A 26,644-nucleotide genomic window follows, 5' to 3' on the forward strand; every position below is an offset into this window, starting at 1 on the left:
CTTGAGATGGAGGGGTGCCTACACCCCGGCCCCAGCCCATCACTCACATTGCAGGGTGAGGTTGAAGGTCAACGCGCTCCAGCCTCTTGCGTTCTGGGCCCTGAAGGAGTAGCGGCCCGCCTCCCAGGGCTTCAGGCGGGGCAGGGAGAGGAGGGTAGAGTACCTGCTGGTGATGGGCGGGTGGGGGGGAGGGAGTCAGCAGGGAGCCCTGGTCTGTATGGCCCTGGTGGACACAGGGCCTCAGAAAACAATCTGAAAGGAGTTGGCTCCCTTTTGGAAAAGTGGCACAGAAGCCTCGGCTGAGCCAGAAACTCAAGAGGGTGACACTGAGAGCGGGACAGTGCTCACCCTGTTTCTTTCACTGGTCCCATCTGAAATGTTCAGTTTTGCTTGAGACAGGGTCTTCCTAGAGAGCCTCCAGAGTGCTGAGATTACAGGCATGTACAACCACACCTGCTGTAGGTCTCCTGCTTTTATCACTGTCATCAGGCTGAGCTTTCATAGTCATCCTCACTAAGAATCTCTGAAATACTGAGCTTTACTGAGAAGACACTGTGGGTGGGGATAAGAGGTAGGACCTAGGGCTGTGGTTCTGTGCTCTAGATTTGACTAATGGTCTTGTCTTTGTGCCCCTGTCTCATTAACCTCTTCAATCCTCTGCTTCTTTTGCTATGAGGACACTAATAATTTATAGGTTTGGCCTCAGGATTAACAAAATAGTGTTCAGCGCAATGACAGACCTGACTCACTGTGGGCTCTTAACAGTGCCCCCAACCTCCTTTTTTTCCAGTACTGGAGTTTGAATCCAGGACCTGGGTGCTGTCCTTCAACTTTTTTGCTTAAGGTTGGCACTCTGGCACTGGTGACATACCTCTATTTCCGATTTTTTGGTGGTTAATTGGAGATAAAGGTCTCACGGACTTTCCTCCCTGGCCTGGCTTTGAACTGTCATCTTTGGCTCTCAGCCTCCTAATAGCTAGGATTACAAGCATTACAGGCCACCAGTGCCTGGGCCTTTATTACAGACATAAATGTATTGTTCAGGCAGAAAATACATTCAAAATCTAAGTGCTTCCTAGCTACTTGGGAGGAGAAAATCAGGAGACTATCATTCAAGGCCAGCCCAAGAGAAATGAAGTTCCTGAGACTCTTTTTCAACCTATGGCTGGGTGTAGTTATCTGTTATCTATGCTATAGGGAAAGCACAATGACTGGGCGTAGTGGGTATGTTTATTACCACAGCAACATGCAGAAGCACAAACAGGAGGATTGATTGCAACCTAAGCCAGACTGGCATAAAGTAAGGCCTTAACTTAAAAATAAAAATTACCAATGTGGCTGGACATCAGTGGCTCGTGCTTATAATCCTATCTACTCAGGAGGCTGAGATTTGAGGATTGGCACAGTTTGAAGCCAACCCAGGCAGAAAGTCCCTGAGACTTTTATATCCAATTAACTACCAAAAAGCTGGAAATGGAGCTTTGTCTCAAGCGCTAGAGTTCCAGCCTTGAGCAAAAAAGCTCAGAGAGCCGGGCGCTGGTGGCTCACGCCTGTAATCCTAGCTACTCAGGAGGCTGAGATCTGAGGATCGCGGTTCAAAGCCAGCCTGGGCAGGAGAGACTGTGAGACTCCTTTCTCCAATAAACCACCAGAAAACCGGAAGTGGCGCTGTAGCTCAAGTGGTAGAGCGCTCGCCTTGAGCTGAAGAGCTGAGGGACAGCCAGTACCCAGATCATGAGTTCAAGCCCCAGGACTGGCCTGTGTGCGTGCGCGTGCACACACACACACACACACACACACACACACACACACACACACACACACACACACATGTAAAAAGGGGCTGGAGGAGTGCATTCATTTGGTAAGTAGAAGGCCCTAAGTTCAACCCATAGTACTGACAAAAACTGCTAGCAAAGGACTAGTTCTTGCTCAGAAGATACCCGCAGTCATGTTAGACTTTGGGATAAAAAGGCAGCATGCAGCTGGGGAGTGAGGCTCAGTGACATAGCAGCCTGCAGGTCCTGGAGAAGAGCCTCCATCCCAAGCACCACTTTAAAAAAAAAACAAAAATGCAGCTGGGCACTGATGGCTCACCCTGTAATCCTAGTTACTCAGGAGGCTGATATCTGAGGATGAGAATTCAAAGCCAGCCAAGGCAGGAAAGTCCATGAGGCTCCTATTTCCATTAAACTAACAAAAAAGCCAAAAGTGGAGCTATGGCTGAAGTAGTAAAGCACTAGCCTTAAGCAAAAAAGTTCAGAGACAGTGTTCAGGCCTCGAGTTCAAGCCCCAGGGCCGATATACTCACAAAAAAAGAACTGACATTTGTAGAAGGTTCTATATGCCAAAGGCTTTTTGTTGGTGGTGGTGGTGATGGTCGTGGGGCTTGAACTCAGGGCCTGAGTGCTGTCCCTGAGCTCTTTTTGCTCAAGGCTAGTGCTCTACCACTTGTGCAACAGCTCCACTTTCAGCTTTTTGGGAGTTAATTGGTGATAAGAGTCTCTACAGACTTTTCTGCCTGGGCTAGTTTCAAACGGCAATTCTCAGATCTCAGCCTCCTGAGTAGCTCGGATTGCAGGCGTGAGCCACCAGCATCCGGTGCTGGTAACACCATGAATTTTCATGTTGTCCTTGAGCAGGAGGCTGGTTAATCTCTACCCGATCCCAATTCTCATATATGTGCTACTTGAGTGAGCATAGACAGTCAGTTCTCGAGATGACTTAACATCCCCTCCTTCAATTGAAAAGAACTTCACTTTTTTTGGATGACTCAAACATGCATCATGAGCCTAAAATTACACGAGCGAAATTTTGGTGGCTGATTGGTGCCCCACCCACCCACATGGCCCAGAGCATCGCTTCTCAAAGGAGCTTCCTGTGCGCTTCCACAAGCCTATGGGGCACAGACCACTGAACTATCCAGAGGCTCCTGGGCTTTGAGTCCAGAGCTTCAGCTCTAGCTAGGTAAGGAGATGCTAGAAAACCAGGTCCGGGAGGACCAAGGAGAACTGCAGGCTGGAAGAGAGGGACAAAGGGCTATCTCGGTGAAATCTCAGGAGACAAAGACTTGGGGGTTCTGGAATTAAAGTCGATTTCTAGAAAATGTTGATGTTGGAGGATGGCTAGGATACTATAGAACCTAGGGAAACAGATATCCTATCATGCTCCAGTTAAGGTGGAATTCATATCTGAGGGATTTTGAACTGTGACCTTCCAGATCTCAGTAGCTAGAATTAAAGGCATGAGGTATAATATATATACATATATATATATATATATATATATATATATATATATATATATACACACACACACACACACACACACACACACACACACATGTGTGTGTGTGTAATTTTTAAAATGCTGGTACTGGGACTTGAATTCAGGGTCAAGGTACTCTTCCTTTGGTTTGTCTTTCAAGGCTGGTGCTCTACCACTTGAGTTGCACCTCCACTCTGGCTTTTTGGTGGTTACTTGGAGATAAGAATCTCACAGAGGGCTGGGAAGGTAGCTCAGTGGTAGAGCGCTTGCCTTGCATGCATGAGGCCCTGGGTTTGATTCCTCAGCACCACATAAGCAAAAAAAGCCAGAAGTGCTGTGGCTCAAGCAGTGGAGCGCTCCCTTGAGCTGAAGAGCTGAGGGACAGTGCCCAGCCCCAGAGTTCAGGCCCCATGACCAACAAAAAAGAAAAGAAAAGAAAAAGAAGAAAAAAAGTACCTCAAAAACAATGGTAGAATTGCTGAGAAGAGCATTGGATATCCAAGGATATGGGCATTAGATAAGAAATTGATTTGGTGGCTCACGTCTATAATTCTAGCTATTCAGGAGGCTGAGATTTGAGGATCAAGGTTCAAAGCTAACTCAGGCAGGAAAGTCTATGAGACTCTTATCTCCAATTAACCATGAAAAAGCCAGCAGTGGATCTGTAGCTCAGGTGGTAGAGTGCAAGCCTTGAGTCTAAACGCTAAGGGACAAGACCCAGGCCCTGAGTTCAAGCCCTCAGACACACACACACACACACACACACACACACACACACACACAACTTGATCCAAATCATAAACAGAAAACTGATGCTCAGGTCCACATAGCGAGATCTTTCTAGGAAATAAAGCCCAGAAAGGTGACTGGACTCTTGAAAGTTCACATGGAAGGGCAGGACAATACCCAAAGATCCTGAATCCTGACTTAGGCACTTTCCATGTAGCTGTGGAGCAGTATAGACATAAAGTGTAGCAGATACCTGTATGCGTCCTTCTTGATGATAAAATCAAGACTGGGCTGGTGGTCAAAGAAGGGCCCCAGATAGGTCCAGCTGTACGTTTGTAGGCCAGGGTAGGCATCCACCTTGACTTTGAGGTTGAGGCTTTCTCCCACAGTCACCTCCTGGAGGAGATTCTGCTCAGAGGTCAAGTTCAAGTAGGCACTTTCTGGAATGTAATATTGGTGGGAAGACACCTGAGTTCATTTGTTCATTTAGTGATCTCCCATTGATCCAGGCTTTGAGTACTACTATGTGCCCAAAGACTTCTGCTACCTCTGCTCCCACCAGCCAAACATCTCAAGTTGCTAACACCATCCACTTCCCACTCACCCCATCGCCTCTCTCGAGCTCTACCACCTCTGCCTGACTGTTGCAAGTACTAGGGCTTGAACTCAGAGAGTGAGTGATGTCTTTTAGGTTTCTGGTTCTACCATGTAGAGATAAGAGTCTTTCAGATTTGTCTGCCCAGGCTGGTTTTGAACCAAGATCTTCAGATCTCAGCCTTCCGAGTAACTAGGATTATAGATGTGAGTCATCAGTGCCAGGCTGCAGTGGTGTCTTAATTTATCTCCCTTCTTCCCCCTTTACCTCCCTGCAAACACACTTAGTAAGGCACCAGAAAGCCCTTTAAATCTTGTCGCATTCAAGTCTCATCATGTCGCTCCTGTTCAGCCTTCCTCATCTTTTTCAAGAGGAAAAGCCTCAAATCCTTACATGGGCTCCTATAGGTCTGCTGGCTTCCTAGTTTATACGTCTTCCTGACATCATCATGTACTTCTCTTCCTCTCATTTCATTCTAGCCCCACTGGCCACCTCATCCCATGAAAGTGATACCCACAGTCCTGCCTTAAGACCTCTGGGACTGCTTAGAGGTATCTTTTTTTTTTTTTTAACTGGTACTGGGGCTTGAACTCTAGGCTTGGGCGCTATCCCTTAGTTCCTTTCTGCTCAAGGCTAGCCCTCTACCACTTAAGCCACAGTGTTACTTCCAGGTTTTTCTGTGATTAACTGGAGATAAGAGTCTCATGGACTTTCCTGCCTTGGCTGGCTTCGAACTGAGATCCTCAGATCTCAGGCTCCTGAGTAGCTAGAATTACAAGCGTGAGCCACTGGCACCCAGCCTCCTGGAGCTGTCTTATCTGAAATGTGTGCATGAAGCTGGGTGCCAGTGGCTCTCATCTGTAATCCTAGCTACTCAGGAGGCTGAGATCTGAGGACCAAGGTTCAAAGCTAGCCTCTTAGAAAAGTTTGTGAGATTCTTATATCCAATTAGCCACCCAAAAGTCAGAAGTGGCACTGTGGCTCAAGTGGTAGAGTGCTAGCCTTAAGCAAAAAAGCCAAGGGACCACACCCAGGCCCTGAGTTTAAGCCTTAGTACTAGAATTAAAAAAAAAAAAAAAAAAAAAAAAAAAGCAACATCCTCCCATCCTTCAATCAAACCCTGCTGCCTCTCTTTCCTCAGATCCCCTCTGGCCCCTCCCACCACCTGATGCTCACCTACCACCTGGAGAATCATAGACTTGGAACGGACACCCATACTATTGGTGGCCAGGCAGGTATAATTGCCAGAGTCTTGGAAGTCTACAGCACTCAGGTTCAGGGCCAGCACTTTATGATATTTGTTATCCTGGAAGTCAACTTCTTGAGAGATGTTGAGCTGCAGAGGATGGAGATGATATACCAAGATTGTTTAGTGATTAGGATGACCTGAGGCTGGGGATATAATATAGCTTGATGGTAGAGCATTGGCCTAGCATGCGCAGGTTCCAAGGTTCAATCTCCAGCAATGCAAAAGTAAATACATAGCTATTTACATATGTAAATAAAAATAAAGTCAGTATGGCAATGCATGTCTGTAATCTCAACACTCGAGAGGATGAGGTACAAGAATCACCAATGCAAGGATAGCCTGGACTGTATAATGAGCCCCTGTCTTGAAAGAACAAAAAGAAGGAAAAAAAGAGAGCGATCTGAGAGCAAATCATCAGCCTTTAATATTGTTATCTGGTGGTCCTTGGCAAAGGCACTGGACGTTACGCCTCAATTTCCCGTGTGTTACATTGGATCAGTACAGGCATCCTGTCCCTAGATTGTAGTAAGGTTAAGTGAGATAGGCGTACAAAGGCCTTGGGGCTGTACCTGGCACTCTGTGTGCACCGAGTTGGGGGTAGAAGAAGAGGGAACCATTGTCTGAATCCGCTTCCTGCCATTGCCTCCTGGGACCATCCCTTCTCTGCCTCTCCTAGTCTTTCTGAAACGGCCCTTATATCTCTGGATTTGAAGGTACCCTGGGCTTCACTTGGTAAGTCACAGAGAATTCACATCTGGCTTTTTTCTACAGGCTGGATGGAGCAAAGGCCACAGGGGTCCAGGGGGATCGGGTCCTGCCTTCCTCTGCTTGCCACAAGCCTGAGTCCTGGTTCTGACTCAGCTACTACCTGGCAGGGACACCCTGGACAAGGCTTCTCCCTTCTCTGGGCCTGAGATTAGAGAGTCAGTTTGACATGCAGCCTTGGGACTCTGCCCTGGGGGCTTTGTGTACCAGGAAGATAGCCCAACTTCCCTCTTCCGTCCCCCTGCATACCAACCTTGGTGTCTCCGTGTTTGAGTAAGACGTAGAAGTGGACGCCAGGCTCAGTGGCTTTGCATGTAATCTGGGCATTCTCCCCTCGAATCCGCACCAGCTCTGTAGGCTCCAGTGTCAAGGCGGGAGGCCCTTTGAGGACTGAAGTAGGAGAAGAGGTTTTTGCTGTGACTCTGCTTCCTGCCATGATCCAGGGTCCCACATACCATCCTCTCATCCCAAATCCTGGGAGGCAGCCCTACTGCCTCACTTTCCCCCACAGCAAGTCCTGTGACAGTCCATGTTCTTCATCACCAGCCCTTAGTCTCTACTCTAAACATTATGCTGCAGCCATCCTGAACCAGGGCTTCCTGTCTTTCCTCTGATGCCTCCACCACAACCTCAGCTTCTTGCAAGAGCCAGTGACTTTGGGAAAAATAAGGTAGAGCCTTGTGCTGGTGCCTCATGCCTGTAATCCTAGCTCCTCAGGAGGCTGAGATTTGAGAATCACTGTTGGAGACCAGTCAGGGCAGAAAAGTCTGTGAGCCTTTATCTCGACTTAAACTCCAAAAACTGAAAGTGCAGTTGCAGCTCAGGTGATAGAGCACCAGCCTTTGTGTGAAAAAGCTAAGGGACAGCACCCAGGCCTTAAGTTAAAGTCTTAGTACTGGCATAATACAAAAATAAAGAAAAATAAACTGGATCATATCTGGATCAACTTTCTCTCTATCTGACTCCAGAGGCTGTTAGGTAGTCCTGCCACACAGCAGATTTGGAATTAACCTCTGTGTCTGTTGCTATGGTTGAAAGAGACTCTAGTCCAGTTTCTCTGGAAGTGGAGTCAGCCAAGCTCCCATGATCCCTTTCTTTGGTCCATCGTGCAGCCTATTGGTTACTTCCATGCGTCTTGTCTTGTGAGTGCCCAAACTGGATGAAGGGACACATCTGTGGCTGTCCAGCGGCCTCAGCCACGGCCTGCATAGCTGCTGGCTCTAACCTTCTTCCAATCTAACCTTCTTACCTGGTCGGGGCCTTTGTGCCCTACTCACCTCTATTCACTTTGAGCTTGATGCCAAGACTCGGGACCACCCTGCCATTCACCGAGACTCTGCACTGGTAGTAGTGGCTGTCAAGGTACTTGGCCTTGTGGATGGTAAAGCCATGCAAACGTGAGAAGGAGTAGACGATGTGGCGCCCAACAGGTCGGCCACGCTCACGCATCAGCGAGACGTGTGCGCTCAGAGCTGGGTCAGTGAGCAGGCAGGGCAGCACAGCATCCTCACCCTCAAACACTGTCACCTCTTCTGCCAGCAGCTTCCAGGGTCGGACAGGGTCTGGGTAAAGGGGGACATGAGGTCAAAAGTACTGCAGCAACTGATAGTGGTGACAGGGTCAGATGACTGATCTTTGCCCTGGCTATCCCAGGACCATTCAGGCAGCCTCAGGGTGGGTTTTGTTTTGTTTCTCCGTGCTAGTACTGGGGCTTGAACTCAGTTGCCTGGACACTGTCCCTTAGCTTTTTCATTCAAGGAAGGCACTCTACCATTTGAGCCACACTTCCACTCCTGGCTTTTTGTTGCTTAGTTGGAAGACTTTCCTGCCCCAGTGGGCTTTTCTTCAGATCTCAGCCTCCTGGGTAGCTCAGGATGAGAGGCATGAGCCCCGGGCACCCAGCTTCAGGATGGGCTTCTGGAGCCAGGTGTATCCTGGGCTATTCAAAGCTGTGTGACCTCAGGTTAGTGACTCTATCCTGACAATGAGTGTGATCATAGAACCCATCTTGCAGAGTTATTGTGGCAGACCACATGAAATTAGAGTCACAGCCGCAGGGCTTTGTTCACGGTCAACACCCAACAAATACACAGCTGGCTGACGATGGATATTAATAATAGCCAGCCCTCCTGCCTGTCAGAGGCATCTGCTGGGCCAGGCCTCTTGGGAAGAGGCTGGATCCTCACCTTTGACGTAGAGATGAATGGAGGCAGTGCCCCCCGAAAGCCCCCCGGTCTCTGAGCAGCGGTAAGTCCCTGTGTGTTGAAAGGTGGCATTCTTTGTGATCAAGATGCTGCTGGGATTGTCAGGATCCAGGTTCCAGAGGGGGGACGTGGGGCCATCCCACTGCACGCTGCCATTGCCCACACACCGCAGAGTCACCACTGTCCCTGGCTCCACAACAAGCTCCGGTCCACGGGGTTCAATGACCGGGGTGCCCTGGCCTGGAGGAGGTAGAAGGTAGAAGTGAAGCATGAGGTTAGACCCCAGAGTCTCCTGACTCTGAGATGGGAGGTCACATGGCAGGGATGGTACCAGGAATCATTGTGAACAAGCCAGGGCACACTGATCATTCGGCCCAGCTGTGTTAGGGCTGGACTCACATCCCTGATCCCAGGAGAACAAGGTTAGAACCCCCCTGGGCCTGGCACCTATAATGCTGTTCACACAGGGTCCCCAGCGCCCTGACTCCATCTTCACTGCCTTATAATGTTGTCCTTCTCTCTGGAGTGAGCTTCTTCAACCCCCTTATAAATGTTCCCAGCAACAAGCCTAGGGCCTGGTTCAAGGAAGATCTCAAAAAAGCAAATAGGATGTTCCTGGTCAAGTCCTTTGACTTAATTCACACATGGAAATAAAAAGGGACATAGGATCTTAGCTCAACAAAGAGAAAGAGAGAGAGGTTCCTGGAGTCAGGCCTGGTGCCCACTTCTGCCATTGGCTACTGATCTGTTTGGCACTGTGGGATGGCTCAGGGGCTCTGTACCTTAGTTTCTCTGCCTATAAAATGGGGACAATGTTCATATCCATTCATTAGCATATTACAAGGCTTAAATGTCTAAAAAGCCTTTGAAGACCACCTGTCTCTGAATAAAGGCTTCGTAAGGCTGGATACTAGTGGCTCACGCCTGTAATCTTAGCTACTCAGGAGGCTGAGATCTGAGGGTCACACTTCAAAGACAGCCTGTGCAGGAAAGTGTGTGAGACTCTTGTCTCTAAGCATGAAAGAAAAGCCAGAAGTAGCACTGTGGCTCAAGTGGTAGAGCACTAGCCTTGAGCGAAAAGCTTAGGAACAGTGCCCAGGCCCTGAGTTCAAGTCCCAGGACTGGCACAGACACACACACACAGACATACACAGACACAGACACAGACAGACACAGACAGAGACAGACAGACAGACAGACACATACACACACACACACACCCCTAAACGGGGCCTGTGGGGTGAGCTTTCAAGTTGCTCACTGTACCCCAGCCCTGTTGTATGTACTGGACAAGCAATCTCTTTTAAGGAAAATTTGCTTGAAGGAGAAAAAGAGAACTTGAAACCCTTGTCAGGCCTTCGGGGAAGAGGGCTGTTTGCCTCTGCAGTGTCAGCTTTTTGCCAGGGCCTGAAATAGGGCGAAGGAGGGGAAGTGAGAGCTGATTCATGGCCTCCGGGGGACTGCCAGGCGCCCTGGCCTGCATGCGTGGCGGAAACACACTGCTGGCGCCCTGGTCAGCCCAGGTTTCCGCTCAGCCTGTGGCCCTTCTACCAGGGACAGTCTCACTTCTGCTTCCTGCCTCCTGACCACTGCCTGGCTCCAGACAGCCAGGGACCCTAAGAGAGCAGGCCATTGGCCAGGCCTGCTCTAACATCGCCTTGTAGCCATGTGCCAGCCCCACAATAAATTCAGGGTATTCCATGATTGTCTTAAAACACCTTAAGTGGGTGTCCCTCCCCTCCAGCCCAAACTTGCCAAGATTTCCTCTCTGGATGATTTCAGAATGTCTTGACTTAGTCTGACATTGAACCTATCAGAACATGCTGCTAGAGCATCCAGAAGCTCAGCCAGAGAGATCATGTGCAAACTGTGACCACTGCCAAGATTGCCATGTGTGACCATCAGGAAGAGGGATGTCTTGCTCACAGCCTTCAGGCAAACCTCAGTAGAACTGGCACTGGTCTGTTAGTGCTATTTGCTCCCAGCCTGGGTAGGGCTGGGGTGCAGGAGAAAGCTTGGAGCATGGACTCACACTACCTGGATTGGGAGCTGTGGAATCATTACCAGCTGGAGGGCTGATCATCCCCGAGGACAGTTACCCTGCATGCCCACCCCAGAGGGCTGTGGAGGAGGAGACAGTGGGTAGACACTTGTTCCCCCCTCACCGCTTCTGCCCCGGCTGCTTCTGCCCTTGCCAGACAACTACTTCCATAGATATGTTTCTGGAGTCCCCTCTGAGACTTATAGTCTGGTATGTAAAGATTTTAACCTTTGAAGGTCATGAGCTTTGAACACAACACCCTCTCCCCAAGCTTAGAATCTTTGCTTCTGCTCTTGTTTCTTTTGTTTTTCTCTTCTCCCTTCCTTCTTTTTTTTTTTTCTTTTTGCACTGGAGCTTGAACTCAGGGCCTTACTCTCTTCTTTAAGCTTTTTTCACTCAAGGCTCTTCCATTTTAGCCACAGTTCTACTTCTGGCTTTTTGCTGGTTAATTGGAGATGAGCAGCTCCTGGACATGTTTGCCTGGGTGGGCTTTTAGCCATGATCCTCTTATCTCAGCCTCCTGAGTAGGATTATAGGCATGAGCCCAGCTTCTGTTCTTCCCCTTTCCCCAGCCTGCTCCTATAGCATATCCTGGAAATGTGGTCAGGGAGAGGCATCTGGCTCCATTACTCCTATCCTGTTGTCCCGGATAGTCACGCACAACTGCGTTGATATCCTCTACTTCCTCTGCCAACTTCCCCTGCTGGCTTGGCTGAGTAGATGGATGGAAAGCTTTCTCAGCCCCATGCTCCCTGTGCTGAGGCCTTTGGCTGCTCTGTGGGCATCATCTCAGCTCCCAAATCTTCCCCATGCTCCTGCTTGCCTGATAGACACCTCCATCATCTCCAGGAGGTATAAGACCATCACTGCCCCTCTACACACAGCATATCTGGCCCTCCTCAGCCCCAGGAGTGCCCTTGAGGGAGAGAAGCCAGCTGCTCTCTGTCTCTAGGTGTTCTGACACGCCCACCCCCACCCCCTGCAGTCACCCTCTCCCACTAGCTTTTGGGTTCAAAACTTAAATTCCTATCCTCATGGCCCCCATTTCTCTTTCCCCTGGAGATGGATACTAGACAGCACCTCTACACACACACACACACACACACACACACACACACACACACACACACACACACACGGAGCTTGGATTCCTAGATTGAAGAGAAGGCAGTGAAATCAAATCAACAGACCTTTCTGGGGTGAGAGGGAGTTGTCTCTATCTTAATACATATGCATGTATGTTTATCAAACCTCAAAATATACACTTGAGAATCTGTGCTTCTAATGGGGGTAAATCAGATCTCAATAAACAATGGACAAATGCCAGGTACTGGCAGCTCAGGCCTGTAATCCCAGCTACGCAGGAAGCTGAGATCTGAGGATTGAGGTTTGAAGCCAGCATGGGGAAGAAAAGTCTGTGAGACTCTTATCTCCAAAAAAATACACAGAAAAGTTTGGAAGTGATGCTGTAGCTCAAGGGGTAGAGCATTAACCTTGAGCAAAAACGCTTAGGGAAAGCACCCAGACCCCGAGTTGAAGACCCAGGACTGGCAAAAAGAAAAAGGACACTCAAGTCAAAGAGATTCGCTTGGCCAGACTAAGACCTTCAGTGGACCACTCTGGTCAGACACCAGAGGAACCAGCTCCCCAGTAACTCTCTGTGGGGAGGCCCCAGGGAGACCTGCCTTCTCCCTGCCAAGCCATCGTCCTCTAAGCCCCTCCAAATACACAGATGATATGGCATAAAACATGCTGGTTGGTCCAACAGGCCAAACACACCAGCAGCTGCAGCTGTCTGCTCTGGGGCAGACAAGGCCAGAAACTTGTGCAGTTCTCTCTCTAAAACCCTGACACCTGCATCTGAGAGGATTGGGGACCCCAGCCTCTATGGTCATTTCCAATACCTCCTCCTGTGTTACATCACTCATAAGACACCCCACAGCCCTGGGCCAAAGATGGCAACCTCTTGTCTTCCCCTCTGACCCATTCCTTACCCAGGCTCTCAGAGAGGACCACTGCCCCTTTGGGCTTTTCTGAGCCAGACTCTGCCTAGAATCACGACTGGCTTCCTATTCTGTGAGTCCCAGGTCCCTTCTGAGACCTGCAGTGTCAGAATCTGCCCTGCAACAAGATCTTCAGGTAATTCCTGTACACGCAGCAAGGTTCCAAAAGCCTCCTTCTAGTCTACTCCGTGACCACTGCTGCCACTTGCCAGGGAGGTGACAGGACACAGAGCCCTGTGAGGATTAGGGATGTGCTCAGGACACTCAGGGAGTCCATGGGAGAAAACCCCAAAGCCCAGTGCTAGAGAGAGAGATGAGGACTGACTAGGGACTCCCAGGAAGAGACGGGGACTCTCAGACTCCCCTCTCCCACCCAAACCCTCAGTTTTGCTCTTACCAAGCCAAGCAGTAGCCACCAGCAGGATCAGTAGAGCCCCTAGCCCCATAGCTTCCCTGGGGAAGCAGCGGGCTGGGAGGGCTGGAGGGTGGGCAAGGCGGGGGCTCCCAGCTTCTAGCTCTGCGGAGAGAAGAGACAGCTGGACACAGTCCCTGGGCACCGGCTGTTTGTCTTGTTTTCCTCTTCCTCCTCCTCCTCCTCCTTGGGCTTATCCTCTTCTTCCCCTTTTAGCTAGGCAAGGCAACCACAGAGTTTGGAAATCTTGGGTCTCTAGAAGAAAACAAAGCCATGACCCTCAGGGAGGGGGAGGAGATATCTGAGGCAGGGTCACACTGGTCCTGGGGGCAACTGGCTGAGTGTGGAAACCTTCTGAAGGAACTTCAGGGGACCCCAGAAAAATTCATCCCCAAGGACAGGCCACCAGTCAGTGAGTAGTGTAAATGGAGGTCTCTCTAGTGACAAGATAGCTTTGACTGAGCCAAGAGAGAACTTAAGCTTGGTCTGAGTCTGATAGTCATAGGGAGAAGCTTTTGTTCATTACACTTACCAAATCGATCAAGTTGTTTACATGCACTGCCTTCTCTGTTTCCTAGAAAAGTTCACGTTTGGTATTGTAACTAAGACTAAAAGCACAGACTCTTTGCATGGGCCTGTTAGGCAACAAGAAGCAGGACAAGATTGCCATGCTGCCTTCCTTTTACATCTGTCTTCTTTGCTTTCAAACTCCAGGTCTGATTGCTGCTCAGCTCTTGGTATGCTAACCATTTGACTGTTAAAAACTGGTAATGCAAGGTTGAGATAGCCCTGTTCTTCTAGCCTCTCTCATCATCTTTTAAGGCCGAAGGCATCAACATGAGAAAGGCATTTTGCTTTTACAACATCTGTTCCACATCCCGGAGCAGTTCTTGAAAGTCTCAGTCATTGTCCTAAACCCACAGTCACCCCAATTCAAGAACAGCAAGACTTGCAGGTAGATCCCTTGCCCCCCTGCTATAGTGTAACTGACCCCTGAAAAGGGATCAATCACTCCATGATGGGAACCAAGACCGCCCCCTCTATAATCAGGAACAATCTCACACGGGGATCAAATTGTCCCCTTGAGCAAGGAATAGTGATGACACTTCTCTGGAGCCAGTCTGGAAGAACCAGACTGAGATAATAATCAACCATCTCCAGTTTGACCAAGGTAGCTTAATTATGCCTACCTCTCACCCTTACCCCAAATCCTTCTCTATGTAAACCTAAACCAACCAGGGTACCAGTGGCTCATACCACTAATCCTAATTACTCAGAAGACTGAGATCTGAGAATCATGGTTCAAAACTATCTTGGGGGGGAAAGTCCACAAGCCTCTTATCTCCAATTAACTAGGGAAATCTGTGGCTCAAGTTTTATTTTATTTTATTTCAAATTCTTTATTGTGACTGATTACATAAATTTCCCAAATTTCACAGTATTGTGTGATAGTGATGCTTAGTTAAAGTCACAAACACATTCTAACTCTCATGGGGCAAATGTCTATCACTGACAACACAGTTATTTCTTCCACATTGGGTGATATGTACATTTCTTTTGTTTTGCATAGCGTCAGCTGTTCCGTCTTTCCCACTCGTTCCCTCCCTCCCGTCACTGCCATTGAGTGGCTTAGTTCATTTTGATCAATGTCCAGTGCAGCTGATGGGTCCCACTGTTGTATGTTTTTTCCCTGACTTCCTCTAGTTCTGTGTAAAAGCTAACAAACAGTGCCCAGACTCTGAGTTCAAGCCCCAGTACTGGCAATAACCAACCAACTAGACAAACAAACCTAGAGCTCCTAAGTCCAGAACACAGAACTTAGTACGCTTGACCCCCCTTGGCTTCCTAATATGAACATATTCAGGAAATTTCTCTACTGCCTTCCACTACTACTTTCCCCACTTGTTATCTAGATGTAGGGGTTGGAGCTGATTTATTGAAGCGCCTCCAAATCAGCCCTTCACCCCTGTATGGCCCAGGACTTCAGGAACAATCTTGTGAAACAAATATATTTGTCTTCATCCTTATTTGTTGGCATTCATTCAGTTCTAAAACCCTTAAAATTTTTTAAATGATAAATGTCTCTTTGTAAGCTAATGAGCTAACTGGTGACTGATATTTTCAGAATGGGGAGTAGGTACCAGCAAGACCAAAGCAGAATTATAAACTTGGGATTTTCAGCTTCACTCAAACAGGTAAAGGCTTCTGGAAGGTGTCATGGTCTGTTATCCTATAACTTACCCTCTCCATCACTTAAGCCACTAGTCACTGGGATCTCCTGCAGAACAAGCCATTCAATGTGTTTCCTTGAGTTCTGTGAGCCCTGTGGCAAACTAATCCAATCTGAGGGATTGGGGAAACCCTAATCAAGAAGTACAGGTAAGTGGGAAGTAGGTGGCTCATGCTGGTAATCTTAGCTACTCAGAAGGCTGAGATATGAGGATGGTGGTTCAAAGCCAGCCTGGGCAAGGAAGATCATGAGACTCTTTCAATAACAGTACCAGGATACAAAAAACCTGAGCAAAATGATAACCTCAACTTGACCTAACTGATATATATATGTACTTGCATACTAGCAATAGAAAGCATCTCTGGGCTCAACAGAACAGTCTAAGTAAGTCTAGATAGCAGTCTAGTCAGAACAGATGACTCTATTCTGGGGCATAGCATAAACACTCAAATAGTTAAGTTATACAAAATACTTCTTATATCAAGCAGAGTCAAAATGAAGCCATAACAGAAAAGTATCTGAGAAATCTCAAATACTTGGGAAATCACAAAACATACTTATAAACAGCCCATAAATCAAAGAAAACCACAAGAGAAATTAGAAAATATTTTAATTGACTAGGGAAAAAAATCAATGATCTTAAGAATTAATGACATCAAGAAGCTGGAAAAAGAAAAAATTAAACCCAAAGAAGCCATAAGGAAGGAAATAAAGATACAAGTAGAAATCAATGGAACCCAGAATGAAAGAACAATTTAAAAAATCAATAAAAGTAAAATCTGTTGCACTAGGGGTAAAAAAAAATCAAGAAATAAAACAAGAAAATAAAATAAGAAAGACAAATTGCCAAGATTGGGCAGTCCTATCAAAGCTAAAAGGATAATAAGAAACTATTAGGAATTACTCTATGACCATAAATTCAGTAAGTTTAATAAAGTAAACAAATTCTCTGAAATACATAATCTGCCTAAACTTACTCAAGAGGAAATAGCTATCATGAATAGTCATATCCATTTTAAAAATTAAACTTTTCTTTTTCTTTTATGCCAGCACTAGAGCTTGAATTCAGAGCCTGGGTACTGTCCCTTAGTTTTTTGTTGTTGTTGTTGTTTTTCTCAAAGCTAGCACTCTACCACTGGAGCCACAGCTTTAGTTTAGACTTTTCAGTGGCTAATTTGGAATAAGAGTCTCCTGAACTTTTCTGCCTGGGTTGGCTTCTAACCAAGATCTGAGTAGCTAGGATTATAGGCATTAGCCAACAGTGCCTTGATTAAAAATTAAACTTGAGGGGCTAGGAAGTTGGCTCAGTGGTAGAGCGCTTGCCTTGCATGCATGAGGCCCTGGGTTTGATTCCTCAGCACCACATAAGCAAAAAGAAAAAAGGCGGAAGTGTCGCTGTGGCTCAAGTGGTAGAGTGCTAGCCTTGAGCTGAAGAGCTGAGGGACAGTGTCCAGGCCCAGAGTTCAGGCCCCACGACCGGAACCAAAAAAAAAAAAAAAAAAAAAAATTAAACTTGAGTTGAAAAACTTTCTAACAAAACAACTCCAATAAACCAAAACACAAATGAAAATCCCTCCAGGCACAGATGGTTTCACTGGCAAATTCTACCAACCAAGAAGAAATACCAATCCTATACATAAAGGAGAAACCACTTCCTAACTCCTTGTATAATACCACACTGCCCTGGTATCATAAAGGCATTATAAATTAATAAAACTACAGACAAATATTCCTAATCAATATGATCGTAAAAATTCTGAACAAAATGTTAACACACCAAATCTAAGAATACATGAAAAGAATAAGGAAACATTTCTAACTAATATTTTATCACAGGAATTAAAGTTTGGCTCAACGGTTAAAAAAAAAAAGATATAACAAACATGCAATGGGATTTAGTGTATGAGCAGGTTTGGAATAAAAAACAAACAAAGAAAACATGAACATCACAATACATGCAGAAAAATACTCAATGTATGTTCAACCTCTCCACAAACTAGAAGTGTGGGGAAATGTACTCAACATGGTAAAACACCTTTAGATAACATTATACTTAATGGTGAGGATATCTGCTCTTCGGCGGAGGAGATCTTAGGCATATCAGTAAGGCACAGAAGGCATAAAAGACATGGCATCTAGGTATGGTGATGCATGCTGGTAATCCTAGCACCCATGAAATGAAGGTAAGGTCAAAAGCTAGCCTAGACTATAGAGGAAGGACCTGGGGTTTATAGACAAGCACTACTACACCTAATTTACCCAATCAAGCCCAGATCTTTGTTTTTTTTTTTTTTTTTTTTTTTTGGCTAGTCATGGGGCCTGAACTCTGGGCCTGGGCACTGTCCCTCAGCTCTTCAGCTCAAGGCTAGCGCTCTACCACTTGAGCCATAGCGCCACTTCCGGCTTTTTCTGTGTATGTGGTACTAGGAGTCAAACCCAGGGCTTCATGCATGCTAGGCAAGCACTCTACCACCGAGCCACCTTCCCAGCCTTCAAACCCAGATCTTGAGCATGCTGAGAAAGCACTGTATCCTGGGGCTACCCTCCCACTCCCAGCTCTTGTGGGGGTTTGTGGCTGTTGTTTTTGTTGCTTTGTTATGTTTCAGACAGTCTTAACCCAGGCCTTAAATTCTCAAGTCCTCCTGCCTCAGCCTCCCAACTGCTGGGATTACCCAGTCTTGGTTTGGAGAATGCTGTGTTGTACCCACTGTAGGATGACATCATAATTTATTTCACCATTCTTTTAACCAATGGGCACTTCCATTCTTTCTAATTTTTCTCTACTGCAACTGTGCTGTAGTGAATGCCCTGGCACGTGAATTCTTGGACATGCGTGCTTATCATTTGCCCAGGAGCACTTTCTGGGAAAGTGGGGAGGTACTTTAAAGTGTGAATGTTTTGAATCATGCTGTGCGGACATGCACTTCCACAATGGTGTGTGGGAAAATAGTGCTACTACACTATTGCTGATGCTCAGCATTATTTTCAAAAATTTCCCAGGGCTAGAGAGGTAGCTCAGTGGTATTATATAGTTCACACTTGCCTAGCCATATGTGAGGCCCTGGGTCAGATCCCTACCATCACACACACACACACACACACACACACACACACACACACACACACACACACGCGCGCGCGCGCGCGCACGCACACACACACACAAACACGCAAGCATGCCAAAAGAAAAGGCTGGGATATCATGGGTATAATCTTAGTTACTCAGGAGCCTGAGATCTGGAAGATTGTGATTCAAAGGTAGCCTCCACAGAAAAGTCAAGAGAGTCCACATTTAGTTAACCAGCAAAATGACAGGCTAGGGGTGTGACTCAAGTGGTAAAACACCAAGTGAGCAAGCACCTTACCAGGTGAGGCTCTGAGGCGCTGATGAAAACAAATGTTCCTTCACTGGCATTTCAAGTATGCACTTCCTGGATTAGTAAGGAAGTAAGGTTTGTTTTTTAATGTTTATTGCCAGTTGTGTTTATTTGATAGATATCCTTCCTTTTTCTTTTTTGCCTCTTATTGATTTGTCAGGACCATTTCTCCTCTATTAACCTCATTATTCCATCTGTCTGCCTTTCCTGGCTTCTCTTTGAATGCTCTTCTGCTGTCTTCATGACACAGAAGTGTCTACTTTACGTGTAGTCAAATCTGTTATCTTCACATTCTGACTTTCATTTTCCATATCCAGGCCTGGATCACAACCTCACAGTGAAACCCACAGCATCTCCACTACTTAGATAAGGAAAAGGAAGGTCATGGAGGGTCAGTGACTTATCTGAGGCCATACAACTACCTGTGGCATTACTTAGAGGCAGAATTGGATTGTCAGGATCTCAGGCCCAAGTAGAGGGTGTTCACTGCCTGCCACCAGGTGATCTGGCCAATATTAATCCCTTGACCCCTCAAACAGGCCCATGGTAGCCTTCTGTTACCACAAAGCTGAGGGCCAAGCTTTCCTACTGGGCACTGAATGCACCATCCTAGGACACGCCTTGTCCTTGCTGCCATATTGTGGGCCCTGCAGTTCTGTTTCCTAGCCTGCAACCAGCCTCCAGCAATGTGAAGACAGCCCCAGGGCCCCTGAAGCACCATATCTCCATGCTATGCCCTAAGGTCCCCTCTATCCTCCCGAGATAGATCTCCAAGCACCTGGGGTCAACCTCACCCTCATCAGACCTCCAACACGCAGTCACCACACTTGGAGGTGATCCCTTAAGTATAGGAGACCATGGGGCACCATCAGTTGCGTGGGGAAGAGAGGATAAAGAGCAATCAATGTCATTAGAGCTGGCCTTGGAGGAGGAAAGGGAATCCTCCAGGTAGAAGGGAGAGGGAATCGTGGAGAACAGAGAGAGGGTGAAAAAAATCAGGGCTCCCTGTGACGCACTAGTGTGTGGAGGAAGGAGTAATGGGAGCAGTAGAAAAGAACTAAGGCCCACTGCAGAGGCGCCTGACCACCTACCTGGTTCAGGCTGGATCCTGTAGTCCCCCGAGTGCTTATGGCCTGGAGCTCTCTGGAAGGCTGTGCCTCCAAGGAGAATCCCAAGACTCCAGCCTCAGCTCTTATTGAAAGACAGATTCCAGGACCAATCAGGCCTGCTGAAGTAGGAGTGGGAGGTGGGACTCTACATAGTAACGTGTTCTTCAGGAGATCCTTATCCTGACTCCTGGTTTCTATCACTACCCTGGTAAGCCCTGGGTAGCTTCAAGGGATCCTGAGAGACCCAAGCTTCGATGCAGTTTCTACTGGTGTTGGTACAATTCTTACAAGGTCCTTGGCCCACAGTGCTAGGGCCCACTCTGTGACGGAGCGTGGAAGGAGGGAAGGCGAGTTGTCTCAGCCTAGCTCAGGGTACGCCGTTCATGTCACAACTTCTGTCCACCCACCTCCTCCAGCCTCTGTCTTCATGTAGCCCTCCCTGTTCTCTCCTGTCTGGCTGAGGGCCTCCCTATGCATTCCAAGCCTGCTGACCTTTTCCTCATTCCAGTACATTCCCTGCGAGGCAAGTCCAAAGGCTGACCCTGGGTCAGGTAGTGGTCAGATGCTCAATGGAAGTTCCTCACGGATCCTCCACTCTAGCTATGGCTATTGTCTGTTTTGTTGAAGAAGAAACAAGCTCAGAGAAATTGTCACTTTCCCAAGACCTAAGGTGGCCATGTGTTTTGTTTCCTATGCTTGTTACTATTCCTAGGTCTTGGATCCATTGACTTTAGACATAAGAATAAATGAGTTGATGAATGAATGCTATATGCCAAAGCCCTATGAACAGGGAGGCATTCTACCCTCCTGAGTTCATATTTGTAGGCCCTCCCCTCTCTCCTTCCCTCCCTTCCTCTCTTCCTCCTTCTTTCCTTCCTTTTTCCCTCCTTTCCTTTCCCCTCTCCCCTCCCCTTCCTTCTCTTCTTTCCTCCCTTTTTCCCTTCCCTCTTTTCCATTTTCTTCCTTCCTTTTATTTTTTGATTAGTACAGGGGCTTGAATTTGCCCTTACCCTCTTTTTTTTTCACTCAAGTTTGCACTCTATCACTTGAGAGTTCCACTTCTGGCTTTTGGATGGTTCATTGGAACTCTCCTGCCTAGGCCAGCTTAGAATCAAGTTCCTCAGATCTTCTGAAGAACTAGCATTTTCTGGGTGCTGGTTATGTGTTGGGAACCATGTTGAGCTCTTTTTATGATCATCTCACCCACACCCACAAGCCTGGTTCTATTAATTACCCTCATTTTGTGAAAACCAAGGCTTAGAGTGGTTAGGGCACTGGACGAATGTCTCAGATGATGGGAATCAGGCAGCCTGGCTCCAGAGCCTGCTTCAATGACCACCACAGGGCACGCTGACCTGGAGTCTTCCCAGCAGGGGTGTGGACATGGGGAGTGGGGAGTGCCCTTGTCCCAGTAGGTGGCCCTAGATAAAAAAGCCAGTAAGTCTACCAAGAGGCTGACCAGCAGGGACCTGAGCCTGACATCACTCTTTCTGTGTCAGCAGAACTTGGAACTGAGCTTGCGTGTCAGCTCAAGGATTACGAAATACATCTCGGCGGGAATATGGGAGCCATGTCCCAGTCCGCATCTGTTGACAGCCAGCTCTCAGCAACCTGTGACTCCTGGGTCCCAGATCACACTCTGTGGGCAATTTAGTCCATACCCAACTGCCCACACGCAGAGAGCTATATGCTAAAATCCTACAGCCAGGAAGGGGTTCATCACTGCAGAGTGAAGGGACCCAGGCCAGGAGCCAGGTGTTCAACCAGCATCATGGTAGCTTGGCAGCTGGTTCTGTCAGCTCCAGGCCAGACCAGTTCAACCACACCACCTCTAGGACTGAGGATTCATCAGGTCTGGAATGTGCGTGGAGGAACCAGGGAGCTTTTGCTCCCCACCCCCAGCAAGTCCACACTGTGAAGTGGCAGAGCTTCCGGCTGCCTTTGGGATCTGTGCCCTGCTGATCTCAGCCCCCTTCTCCCTCCCCACTGCACTGAACACTACTTTCAGATCCTATGTGCACCATGTTCTTTCTTCCTGTCCTGTGTTTCTGTCTCCTTCTGGACTGTGCTGACTCTCCTCTCTTTCCCGGCTGTGTTCCTGTCCTTGTGGGTCCCTTGAGCTTCAGAGTACTTTTTACTCTTGGCACAAGCATTGGTTGTGAAAGTGGTTATTGATATCCCGTGGGTGTGATTCCCTCGTCCTGAGACTAATAGGAGGCCCCTGGTAGGACCTACAACCTTCCTGCTCTTACACCTTTGTGTGTGTGTGTGTGTGTGTGTGTGTGTGTGTGTGTGTGTGTGTGTGTGTGTGTGCATGTGCGCGCTTGCATGTGCTGGAAGGCTTGAACTCAGGGCCTGGGAGCTCTCTCTCAGCTTTTGTGCTCAAGGCTAGTACTCTGCTGCAGCTCCCCTTCCAGCTTTTTTGGTAGTTGATTGGAGATAAAAGTCTCATGAACTTTCCTTCCTGGGCTGGCCTTGAATCATTATCTTCAACCTTTTGAGTAGTTAGGATGACAGGTGCAAACCACCAGCACCTAGCTCTTTGTAACTTCCAAATGGTTGCTCAGTCATTGCCAGATGCATGAAAGAAAGCATACAGGGTGAAGGAGCGGAGAAAAGATCAATGTTCTCTGTGCTCCAAAGCCAATTTATTTAATATGTTGGGATTCATGCTGGGTGCAGGAAGGCCAAGGCTCAGAGCTCTTTCCTGCATGCAGGGTACACATCATTTGGTGGGAGCTAGGGCAAGTGGTCCCACAATGCATGCAACTGGTGCCTCTGCTCAATGTTGGACATGGATGTGACTTATCTAGCTGGGGACCTCGGAGACTGGAAAGGGTGGTATTGCTGATCACATTGCTAGAGGGGCAAGAAGAGGGGGTAGTCTGAGTGCTCATTTCTGAGCTCCTTTGTGTGTGTGTGTGTGTGTGTGTGTGTGTGTGTGCCAGTACTGGTACTTTTTTTTTTTGCCAGTCCTGGGGCTTGAACTCAGGGCCTGGGCACTGTCCCTGAGCTAGCCTGCCTGTCTTCCTTGTTTCCTTCCTTCCTTCCTTCCTTCCTTCCTTCCTTCCTTCCTTCCTTCCTTCCTTCCTTCCTTCCTTCCTTCCTTCCTTCCTTCCTTCCTTCTTTTTGCCAGTCTTGGGGCTTGAACTCAGGGCCTCACTGTCCCTGAACTTCTTTTGCTCAAAGCTAGCACTCTACCACTTGAGCCACTTCTGGCTTTTTCTGTGTATGTGGTACTGAAGAATTGAATCCAGGGCTTCATGCATGCTAGGCAAGCACTCTGCCACTAAGCCACATTCCCAGCCCCCAGTACTGATACTCGAACTCAGGACTTCACACTCTCGCTTGGGTGTTTCACTCAAGGCTGGTGTTTTGCCACTTAAGCCACAGCCCCACTTATAGCGTTTTGCCTGCTAATTGGAGATAAACATCTCACCAACTTTTCTATCCAGACTGGCTTTGAACCATGATTTTCAGAACTCAGCCTCCTGAATAGGTAAGATTGCAGGCACAAACCACTAGCGCCCAGTGTCTCTGAGCTCTTAATATCAATATCTCATTGATCCTTAAGTTCCCTTTGGAGACAGTTATAATGAGGAAAAAAGATTGGCTCAGAGGAGCTAAGTGGCCTGCTCAGTGTCACAAAGCTGGCAAATGGCTGCACTGAATTTGGAGTGTAGAAACCCAGCTCCAGAGCCCTCACAATCAGCAGTGTGATCTTCATCAAGGCAAGGGTTCTCAGGAAGTAGACAGTGTGAGAACGGCATGTGTGAAGCCAGCTAAACCTGGAGTCTCATTCCCTACTACCAGCTGTGTGACTACAGCAAACCCCTGGCCTCTCTGGGCCTCATTTCCTCATCTGTAAATGGTAGAGGAATATTGACACAAATCGAGGGAGAAAACAATGCGGACAATGTGCACGTAACAAATATCTAGGGAGAAAGCACTTTGTGCCTGGGGACACAGGGTGGGTGGGATAGGCAGGATCCGTGCCTTCAGAGCCCAAGGGATGTTAGTGGAGAAGAAGCATTGGAAGAGTCACAGGAAACCCTGGTGGAAGGAGGCTCTATCCACGCGGAGGAAAAGATGGATGAGTGTAACTGGAGCTGCAGGGAATGTGACAGAAAGAGAAACAGCATGGTTAAGACCTGGCAGCAAGAGAGCAGAGGCAGCTGGGCACTGGTGGCTACTTAGGAAGCAGAGATCTGTGGATCCTGGTTCAAAGCCAGTTCTGGCAGAAAAGTCCTTGAGATTCTTTTCTCGAATTAATGAGCAAAATCTAGAACTGGAGGTGTGGCTCATGTGGTAGAGTATCCACCTAGATTGCAAAGGGCTGAGCAAGAGTGTGAAGCCCTGAGTTCCAGCCCCAGTACCAACACACATGTGTGTACACACACAATAATAATAATAACAAGAACAACAACAATAATGGCATAGGCGTTAGAGCCTAAGCCAATACAAGGGCTCTAGAGTAATCACACAAAGGACTGGGAAGGGAAATCACTCCCAGCTGAGCAATCAGAAAGACTTCTTGGAGGAGGCAGCTTGCACTCAGGGGAAAGCTTGAACAAACCTGCTTCCCCACTGAGGATGTGAACAGCACCAACAGAGATGCAGAGGTCTTAAAGCTTGTGGCCTATGAGGGCAGATTTTGGGCAGACAGCACCAGAGGTTGGGATCAGATCAGGGAGGACTGTGAAGAGCCTGTGAATGCTTGGTTGGGCCCTCAGGAGCCACCAATGGTGCCAGAGCAAGGGAGCACATCAGCACTACACGGCCAGCACTTCAGTAAGGAAGAAGAAAAACTTGCAGCCGTGGAAGCTTCCATCTTGTCCCTTCAGAGGGGAAACAAGGACTCGGAGCACTCCGATTTTCCAAATGTTATGCTCCTTCCTCACGTTTGCGACTTTTCTAGCGCCTTGTGGTGGTGATTATCACAGATCCTAAAGTCAGAATGAGACTGTGGAGCTGTGCAGTCAGTGGTGCTGGCCAGAGGCGGTCTGCTGCATGCCTGAAGGGGAGGGGGCGCCCTGGGGCAGGTGCAGGGAGCTTCTGCAGAGCACAGACATACCATGGGATGCAGTAAGGCAGGGGCCAGGGGCCAGATCTGACTCAATGTCTCTGAATTCTCACCCAAGGCCGGGGCCCCTCACTAAGCCCAGAGGCAGAATTTGTGTGTGTATGTGCATACACACGCACGTGCCAGTATTAGAGCTTGAGTTCAAGACTTCACACTCTCACTTGGCTTTTTTGCTCAAGGCTGGTACTCTTGCGCTGTGACACCGTAGCTCTATGTCTGACTTTTTGGTGGTTAATTATAGAGAAGTGTCTCGTGGATTTTTCTGCCCAGGCTGTAGCTTGGAATTGGGATCCTCAGATCGCAGCCTCTTGAGTAGCTAAGATTACAGGTGTTGAGCCACCCCGTGCTCAGCTCCATCGGCAGATTTTATTCTGGGCTCTAGGATTCCTTTGTAGCCAAAATCAGTCCTCAAATTTCACCTCAAGGAGGAGTCCTCAAAAGGACCACGTCCCAAGCAGGCAACCAGCACCCCAAACCTCAGGGTCAGCCCACTGTCCCTACTGACTGCGGAATCTGGACTGAGGCAGTCCCCATGGGAGGCGGTGGCCAGGATGTCAGATGGCAAGACCCTGGGTGCCTGCCACTCTATGATTCTCAGTGGCACTGTCCTCACCGGGCCCATCTGCTCTGGGCTTCCCACCCGACTCACTGTGGTGCTGCAAGGAGTATGAATAAGAACAGGTATTTGTGCTGGTGGTAGTGAGGCTCTTGCCAGCGAGAGTCTTGGTTGAGCCCAGCTCCAGGGATCCTGCACGTTATCCATGACCTCTTTCCTTTCACTAGTTTGTGGGCTTTCCATCGAACCCAAGAGAGCCCCGGCTTCTTTCAGAAGGCCAAAGTACCTTACTAGGATCATTCCCATCATTTTCATGGTTCATGTTCTTAGCCTTCCAGGAGAACTGTGACTTTGTGTATTTTAAAGGGAACTTTTAGACGCTACTAACTCTTCCCTCCCTCCCTCCCTCCCTCCCTCCCTCCCTCCCTCCCTCCCTCCCTCCCTCCCTCCATCCCTTCCTTCCTTCCTTCCTTTTTTTCTTTTCAAGTAACCTCACTGTTGTAGCCCAGCCTGGCCTCAAACTCAAGATCCTCCTGCCTTTGCCTTCAATTTGCCAGGATTACAGTCCTGTACCACCAAACCTGACTGTAGTAACTTTCATTTATTCTCTTTACCCAGAAACTCTATTTGCAAAAGTTTTTCCTGTTATATTAAACTTTTTTGGGGGGGGTCTGGTTGTGGGGCTTGAACTCTGGGCCTGGGTGCTGTCCCTCAGCTCTTCAGCTCAAGGCTAGCGATCTACCTCTTGAGCCACAGCGCCACTTGCTTAAGTGGTGCTGAGGAATCAAACCCAGGGCCTCATGCATGCGAGGCAAGCACTCTACCACGGAACCACCTTCCCAGCCCCGTATTTTAAAAATAACTACAGTTGGGCCCCTGTGGCTCATGTCTATAATCTTAGCTACTCAGGAGGCTGAGATCTGGGGATCCCAGTTCAAAGCCAGCCAAGCAGTCAAATCTGAGAGGTTCCAGTTAACCAACAAGAAGTCAGAAATGGAGGTGTAGCTCAAGTGGTAGAGTGTCC

General features: G+C 48.1%; 1 protein-coding gene across 2 annotated transcripts in view; it reads right to left on the bottom strand.

Moving 5' to 3' along the window:
- Nucleotides 1-13,448, bottom strand: part of Csf1r (colony stimulating factor 1 receptor) — a 28,680-nt gene extending 15,232 nt beyond the window's left edge. Inside the window, exons 1-7 of one of the 2 annotated variants that reach the window (XM_070036391.1) lie at nucleotides 13,251-13,448; nucleotides 8,792-9,049; nucleotides 7,883-8,167; nucleotides 6,859-6,995; nucleotides 5,768-5,927; nucleotides 4,250-4,436; nucleotides 48-163 (exon numbers count right to left, since the gene is read on the bottom strand). In XM_070036391.1, coding sequence (XP_069892492.1) covers nucleotides 48-163; nucleotides 4,250-4,436; nucleotides 5,768-5,927; nucleotides 6,859-6,995; nucleotides 7,883-8,167; nucleotides 8,792-9,049; nucleotides 13,251-13,299 — 1,192 coding nt within the window. In that variant the 5' untranslated portion in view covers nucleotides 13,300-13,448. Of the gene's footprint in view, nucleotides 1-47; nucleotides 167-4,249; nucleotides 4,437-5,767; nucleotides 5,928-6,858; nucleotides 6,996-7,882; nucleotides 8,168-8,791; nucleotides 9,050-13,250 lie in introns of both variants that reach the window. The other variant, XM_070036389.1, reaches the window with a different exon arrangement.
- Between the last annotated feature and the right edge of the window lie 13,196 nt (nucleotides 13,449-26,644).

This window comes from Dipodomys merriami, unplaced genomic scaffold, assembly GCF_024711535.1.
Source record: "Dipodomys merriami isolate MVZ:Mamm:240054 unplaced genomic scaffold, mDipMer1.0.p SCAF_27, whole genome shotgun sequence".
Taxonomy (NCBI): domain Eukaryota; kingdom Metazoa; phylum Chordata; class Mammalia; order Rodentia; family Heteromyidae; genus Dipodomys; species Dipodomys merriami.